This window comes from Haliotis asinina, chromosome 11 (genome assembly GCF_037392515.1).
Source record: "Haliotis asinina isolate JCU_RB_2024 chromosome 11, JCU_Hal_asi_v2, whole genome shotgun sequence".
In the NCBI taxonomy this organism is placed as follows: Eukaryota; Metazoa; Mollusca; class Gastropoda; order Lepetellida; family Haliotidae; genus Haliotis; species Haliotis asinina.
This window is the reverse complement of record NC_090290.1, coordinates 33131945-33140398: the sequence shown is the minus strand read 5'-3', so window position 1 is coordinate 33140398 and position 8454 is coordinate 33131945. Positions and strand designations below refer to the sequence as shown.

The 8454-nt window shown below is 36.0% G+C and overlaps 1 protein-coding gene across 2 annotated transcripts in view; it reads right to left on the bottom strand.

Annotated features, from left to right (window-relative positions):
- The window catches only part of LOC137255765 (coiled-coil domain-containing protein 34-like), a 42741-nt gene that overhangs the window by 30067 nt on the left and 4220 nt on the right, over positions 1-8454 (bottom strand). For both annotated transcript variants that reach the window (XM_067793287.1, XM_067793286.1), the window contains exons 2-3: positions 6460-6720; positions 766-1304 (exon numbers count right to left, since the gene is read on the bottom strand). In XM_067793287.1, the coding sequence (XP_067649388.1) occupies positions 766-1304; positions 6460-6713 (793 nt within the window). In that variant the 5' untranslated portion in view covers positions 6714-6720. The remainder of the gene's footprint in view (positions 1-765; positions 1305-6459; positions 6721-8454) is intronic.

Below are 8454 nucleotides of genomic sequence, written 5' to 3'. Positions count from 1 at the left end.
TGGCAATCTAAACCTGCACACAATAACCACTGATGTTGTTTGACAATAAAACTTTGCATTTCATTTCAAATAATTGTTCCAAGAGGTTTTTTGGTACATAAACTTCCACTGTACCTGAAATCCATGTTCATACTACACATAAGTTTCAAAAAGCCTGACCTTTACTATTAACATCCATAATATACCTCCTCTCCCCATCACACATTCCTGATCTGCCTCCAGCATGGCTGCCATCAAACAGAGAACTACTAATTCCCGACCTTCTTGATCAGAATCCGTACTTCATCAGTCAAACACAAGATATGTCCACAACTGTGAGTTAATTAATTCACTATATCCAGACAACTGAGGTGCAAACCTAATGAGTGATTAATGAAAGTGGTCCATAACCACCCATCCACTAAAGTATAATGGTTATTGCCTGTCGTTTCTCATTCATGGACAGTTTCACCATTCCATTTGCTCTAGAAAGATCGTTACGTAAATGTTTTAATCCTGTAGAACATAAGTATGATCCCGCAACTGATCTTGGCTGGACGAAAAAAAATCCATTAAATTTAACCTGAGCTACAGTTCATCAGAAGCCACACAAAATGTAGTCAGTGGTGAACTGTATAATCACAAGGCAGCAGCCATTACCAATAAAGCCAAGATTATGGTAAGTGGCAAGTTCCAATTCCGCAATGTCCTGAATCCTATAAAGAATTCTAACCTCTATCAATACAACATCCCAGAACACTCCATTCAACAATCCAGATTCCTTACCTTTCAGCTTTCCTTCCATGTAGCCAAAGCTGTTGGGTGCAGACTTGGGTCTTCTATCAGCATTCTTGCACCATTCCTTATACCTCTTCTCGGCCTTTTCAGCCTTCTGTCTCTTCTCTTCTTCCTCCTGTAGTTTTTTCTGTTTATCACTTCTTTTTTTCTCTCGTTCTTCTTCAGACTTCTGCTTTTTCCATTCCACAAACTTTTCAGCTGCTTTTTGTTGGATATTTAATTGTTTTTCTTCTTTCTCTTGTTTCTCACGTCGAGTTTTCAGCTTTTCCATTCTCCTCCTCAGCATTTCTTCATTCTTCTTTCTTTCAATCCATTCTTTCAAGACACCTTCAGTTTTGCTCTGCTTCTTTTCCTTCTCCTTTGCTTCTTCACTTTTCTTCAATTTCTCTTGTTTTTTTCTTTGTATTTCCTGTTGCCTGTGTTTCCTCTCCTCCTGGGTCTTGGTTATCAGCCAGACTTCCCATGGCGACAGACCATCCTCCATGTTATCCGATGATTTCTTTCTCCCATCTTCCACAGCTGTCTTCCTGTCAACAGTCAAAACAAATACTGTTGGTTTGTCACACTTATGCTTTACATAGTATAATGAGTTGGCGTCATACAGCTTGCATCAAATAGAGTGAGTGAGTGAGTGAGTTTAGTTTTATCATGGCGGGGGACACCAGAAAATGGGCTTCATTGCATTAAACAGAATCATCAGAAGATGACAAAGTCCCCTGGTCCCCATAAATTTGAAAGAACAAATCATCTGACAGTTACTTTCACTCCAATATAATAAAGTCCACATCATTCCCATGGAAGTCATGAACAAATATAAATGTCCCAAATCTGCATATGGCAAAAGGCACTACTCCAACTAAGATCACTTTGATATATCTCAAAGTTTTGTAGATAGATATTGAATGGTTTTTGAGTTGTGCACCTGAAATGAAGGTCACCCCTCCCTTTTGAGACTATTAGTTTCCATGGAAACAAAGAAAAACAAAAATGCCATAAGCCTGCAAATTGCAACAGGCACCACTTTAGCTTGTGTCTCGTATGAACAGAATCAAATTCAACTAAGTTCAAACATCTGTAGAAGTGATAAAAATCAATTCTGTTGAGATGCTTTTGTCAAGAAAAGGATAGACTTCAATCCCTATAACAGTAACACTATATTCAGAGAGAAATTCAACAAAATTTATTTAAGTTAAAACGGCATCAAAATTGAAAAAATATACAAAATATGAAATCAAAGAATGAAATGCACACCTTTAGAGCCCCAATAAAGCACATGTGTAATATAAGCGAATTCCATACAGTAGTTTTTGAGGACAAGTGGAAAATGTACACCTCCCCTATAACACAACATTCAGAGAGAAATTCAACAACATTTAGGTAAGTTCAAACGGCATTAAAATTGGAAAAATAAATATAATACAAAATCAAAATATGAGATGGACACCTTTATACTATAGTCCCTATAAACCACATGTGTCATCTAAAAGAATTACATAAAGCAGTTTTTGAGAAGTAGATCAAAAAGACCTACACCCCTACACCCCTACCCTTCATCCTCATTTACACTATCATCATAGAGAAATACAGCAATATGTACCGAATGTTCAAATGTCTCTAAACTTACAAAAACCAAATAAAATGCAACAAAAAGTGAGATGCACACCATTAGAGTCACAAGAAATCCCACGTATAAGTTTGTTGAGTTCCATAAAGCAGTTTTTGAGGAGAAGTGGATAGACATGATAGAGTACACTCCCTGTTTTGTATGGATGGAAAGACATGCATGCATGTAACCCTATATGCCATATTATGGTGGGTGCATAATAATAAAAACGGCAAAAATCTGTAAACAGTGAACAGTACCATTTCATGATCTGTTTGATATATCTAACCACTTCTGTTGAAAAATACTGACCAGTTTTTGAGTTATGCTCTGGAAACAAAACAATTACAGATGGATGAAGGGTTGACTATATCCCCATGCATAACATGTTGGAGGGATACCATCACCCACAGAGATTATCACCTTAACATTTTTGGGTGCTAACACACCTGATGTAAAATACTGAAAACACTTAACGGAAAAAAACTTCTTCTACAAGAATCTGTATTGAAATGTGGCACTCATGCAAAAACAAAAAGTTGTTATCCATACAGTTTGTTCCATATTATTTGTCCCAACTTCTAAAATGTGACTAAACCTATGAAGAAGCTGAGGTATAGCAGACATAGAAAACCCCACACATACAAATCAGGAGTAGAAATACAATTTTTCCTAAGTGTGCCTGAGGGCACAAGACAGACATTTTGGTGTGCCTTTCAATAAGCATGTGCGCCCACATATTTTTGGAATAAAAGACTGTAACAATGATGCTGCTTGTTTAAAATCTAACATTAGTTAACATCAAATGTAACCTTTGGTGTTCATTTTCTCATCTTGAGTCGATGATTTATTTTCCTCATCATCTGTAGAATAATTGTTCTCAGCTGTTTTCACAGAATTCCGATCGGATGGCTTGAAAAAGCTCAAAATAGTTTTCTTTCTAGACATTTTTGTTGTTGTCTGCTTTCAAACAGGCCTGCCTAGCTATTCTGAAAACATTCCTAGCCCTACAAACTTCAGTTCATGACACACTGGCTACAATCAAAGTGAAGTATTCTTCAGGCTATGAATGTTTTGAGAATAAGGTCCCAGGACATATTCCAAATGAGATTTCCGGCCATGCACACAGACATATAAATTGGCCACACCCATGGCAGTAATCAGAAACATTGTAATCATGGGAAAGAAATGGGTTTATGAGCATTTAAATATGAATGGTATTATTCAGTTTGGGTAAAAATATATATAACTGTTTTGAGGATTAAATGACCGAAGGTGAGTTATGTCAGTGTTCCTGGTGGTTTTGAAAATTACTAGCGGCTTATGCCCACACGGTCTGAAAATTTTGGTTGATCTGGAGAAGATAAAGTAATTAATATTCATAACGAAATACTGATAATAAATCATGTGTTGAAAAGTGTCCTGTGTGTAGCTTCTTTTTCGAGAATATGTTCATTAGACCTTGAGTCGATGTCATGTTGAGACATACAGAAAATGCACACGATCCAGAATATCATAAAATGCATTGAAATACCTGATCAATAAAATCAACAATAGCATTCATAAAAGTCAAACATACAAATACATGACTATTTCCATCTTTTTGTGAAACGAAAGTCAAATCACTGACATGTGACATCTTCGCCTCAATCTTCAATGTTTAATTACATGCATGAAGTATTATTGTCACAGGTCATAACATAGCAGGATATACATCCAATAGGTTCAATAATGTATGAATAGGCAGAAATTTCTGTCTAAATGTGTTAAAAATACTATTATTTAACCCAAAACTTCTGTCTAAATCTAAACGTTTTCGTTTATGAGGACACATATCCAATGCTGTTCTGTGAGTGGGTTCTGCCTTGGGTCTAGTGCCTGATTCTGGCCAATCATGATCCATATAGCACACTGTGGCAAGAAAGCATAATTAGAAACCAATTTTTGTCCAATTAAATCACTTTAAAATAAACTCTCATCATGGGTACAGTGATATATGGTTGTTGTTCAAACCTTTCAAACGATATCATAAAACGAAATCATATGAAGTGTCAAAAATGCAGGTATTTTCAACTATTGTGTCATGCTAGCAGGCAGAAAGCCACTGATATCAGGAAATGAGTAACCATACATATTACCTAAGATGTCTCTTTATGTTAATTTTCCAATTACGTAAATATGAAAATATAAAAAGAGGCACAGAGCCTCTATGACATGTCACAAATAGAAGAAAAAAAAAACAAACAAAAAAACATCGCCATACCCTTTACCACTTTACAACTGAATTAGATGTTTGACTTTCACTTTGCTTCTTATTCTCCCCAAAAATGAACCGTCAGTGTACATTGTTTTCACTATTGGAAGTCATTTCTTCAATTACACTCATAAAGATTACCACGCAACGGCAAAGACAGGGTCATATGGCTGAGTGCGAATGTCTGTATCAGCCAATCACATTGCACGCCTTGATCTGCATATGCTAGAGTCAAAATTTAGATATGTCATGATGTTGTTGTTAAATCCAATTTCATTTAAAAGGAAACTTTAAGTAGGCAATATGTGACAGGATGAAATATTTGTATATATTCAGTGTTTTTATTCTTTAGTTTTAATTGAATTAAATATTCAGCTTAGCGTATTTTCAACAATATGTACTTCACCCTTCACTTTCCTTACCCCCAGCCAGCCCAAGCGTGCCATTTACTGTCCGTTTGTCATAAACCGTCTAAGTTTACCGTTTCCTGTGTAAAGTTCTGAGTTTGTTATCAGTTGAGCTTGAACATTTCTACTGGTTAACGTAGAAAATAAAATTAAGGTTAGTATTTTTCAGTACTTTGTGTAGTTTGTATAGATTCATGTGATGTGTACAGTTTGTGTTTATCATGTTTATGCTTTGATAATTTGGCTGCTTTGTCAGATTGTAAATATTGGGTAGTTTGTGAAAACTAGTCGTTTATTGCAGAATGCAATGTATCATAAGTTAAATTATTTACAAAGAATAAATAATTCAGCAGCTATATATCAGTGATAAACTTAATCTTTATGTAATACATTGTATACAGCTGTTGTAGGAATGCATCATGTACAAATGTGTGAATGTACAAATGTGTGAATGTACAAATGTGTGAATGAGTGAATGTGTTATGTGTAAATGTATGAACATGTGTAAATGTATGAATGTATACTGTGCAAATGAACAAATGCATAATGTGTGAATGTAAGAATGAAGCAAGGTTTTACCACTGAATATATTTTATGCATTTCTCATCAACTGACAATACCTAACATACTTGTTATTATTGTTGCTGCCATTTGACTAGTCTGCCCAGTGTATATATATGTTTCATTTATTCATGCAGATGTAGCTGTATTCCTTGTGCAGCTGTTGGTCCTTCTGGTTATACCCTGGTTCACACACTTGGTGGCTTTACTATATTTTATGCAATATGTTTACATGATAAGAAATGTATCATGTTAGTTTGTTTCTCTATATGATAATCATATTCTGTACAAAGTTATATACATACAGATCACATTAATGATAATTAATAGTGATATTATCTATCAGCTTATATTTATGTTTTGTCTAAAGGATGTTTTTAATTGTTTCAGGGTTTTTTAAATGAATCATCAAGAAATAGAGGCCATACTGCGAACAACACTTAGGTCCCTTCGATATTGTACATTTTGTTATTTTGGGGTGTTTTTCACCGTCAGTAAGCTGTGGCTGGTCTGTATATAATCAAGTCTTGACGAGAGTAATGTGTAGCCAACATTAAGTGAGTTAGATTGTTGAGTTTTATGTCGCTTTTACCAAAATAGCAGCAATATCACGGCAGGGGACACAAGAAATGGGCTTCATGCATTGTACATATTGTACACATATGGGGAAACGAACCTGGGTTATCGAACAGTGTGAAGAGAGAACACTTTAACCACTTTAACCTACCAACATTAAGAGCAAAATGCAATCAGTGACATGCAATCAATTATTTATTAAGTCCTCAAACAAAGGTGCAAGGGTCTATTCTAACTCTGGGTCTTATTTTATCTTTAGAACAAGACAAAGTTTTCCCTACCTCACTACAACCTCATTGGGCCCCTTTGTCTTTCTGGGTGAACGTTTACGAAGTTGAACTTTTGGTGCCTCCAGCTCTGAGTCACTAGGTACACTCATATAGCTGTCGTGGTCCAGAACAGACACCAGAGATGCTGTGGAACCAGTGGAGCCGAGGGAATGTCTCCGTGCCCGAGCAATAGCATCTGCATCTGGCATCGCCATCCATCTCGGCTTTGTCACTGTGGCAGTCACAGGGCGGGGACGAGTGGTCATCTTCCAACTGGAAAAGATAATGCAATAATTACTATCACATAATTATATGGCGTGTGATCATGGTACTGATAGGATGTGTCTTCTAGTTGATTCTGATGGCTGTCAAGGGGAACTCATTTTGGATTGTAGAAACAGGACATCTGTGGACAAAGCTTTGTGTTACCTCACCACTTGGCACGTGTTGTCATAATGAATCTGTAGTTTATACACTTTCAGTCTAATCCTGATAACACTGCCATTTACACATTAACAATGACAGGCATTTACTGCTAATTGTTTCAGTTAAAACAGGCAACTAAAAGAGCTTATCATTTCTAATTCTCTTTGTATACTATTGGACTACAAATTAACCTGCTAATTAGTTAGTGATTAGTACTTTTATTAGTTTTAAGCTGTTGTTAGGGGACTATGAAGTGTCATCCAGACCTTAGAGAATGAATTTAAAAAAAGTGATGTCTACATGGTCTAGACAAGACTAGAGCAGATATGCATGTGTGCGTGCGTGTGTGCGTGCGTGTGTGTGTACATATATTTATAATATTATTTCAGGGATCAAGTATTAGGGCACTGCTTTGAAATTGTGGACTATAGCACTGTATAGTTAAGGTGATATGGTCTTATGATAATCTTTGGAGTAATTATCAGACAAGAGACAATTCTTACATACACAATGATGCGTCCATTGTCAATTTCATGCATACAGGACACAGAAATTCATGTCCTATAACCATGATAACCCTGATCCTGACCCTGACCAAATGTACCCCAACCAACAGACTTCGCTTTCTTCTGATTGAGCTCTGTTGGCATTTTAGAAGGTGACGAAAATTAAGAATGGTATAACACTTTACAGATAGCAACTTCTTTAACATTTTGATGCAATATTTTGGTATAGATTCTTATACCATTGTCTTTACTAACTCCTGCTTGACAAAGGCAAAAGAATCTATACCAAAACATTGCATCATAACATGATAAAGAAGTTGTTATCCATAAAGAATCGTACCTTTCTTATTCTCCGTGAGCTGCATCTGAATGCCTGTACCTATGCTGAAAATGAAATGTCACTTATATGTGTGAATGCTGTTTTGGGGATTTGAGTACTGGGTGATGGTCTTTGATAAACACTACATGTGTTAAACTGCCATACATGTATCTCATCTTGGCACAAATTTCAGTAGATCTCATTTGCGCTATCAGTAAAGTAGAGCCTTGATAATCTGGATGCAAATGATAAAAAAAACTTATTTAGCTAACAATAAGTTGATATTAAACGTCAAATGCAACTAAAGAATCAAACATAAATAAAACACAGTTATCACTTATGAATAAAATGCATTGCTGATGAAGAAAAATAAAATAAACCAAACTATAAGCGTAATCAAATAATCAAATATGCAATACTTTGTACTTCCGTTTACCTCCCTTGAAACAAAGCAGACGCAATACCGAACCCAGTTTGAGTCAGTGGGTATGCACTCAAGTGTAATGAAGCCTTTTCATTGGCCACTGGTTCATTTGCCGATACGCTTAGCCTGACTCTTTCGTTTATGGCTTATCAGCTCGATATGTGTTAATCTCAAACTGAATGTGGTCAATGGTTGAAGTTGGGTATTGTTTTCTCTGTGACAGAGGCTGCTTATCACAATCAGCATGTTTTTTCATATGTAACACGTAGATTATTTACTTGTTTCTGTACACAACCAAGATTAGACTACTGCTCATGACCTCATACTCCTGG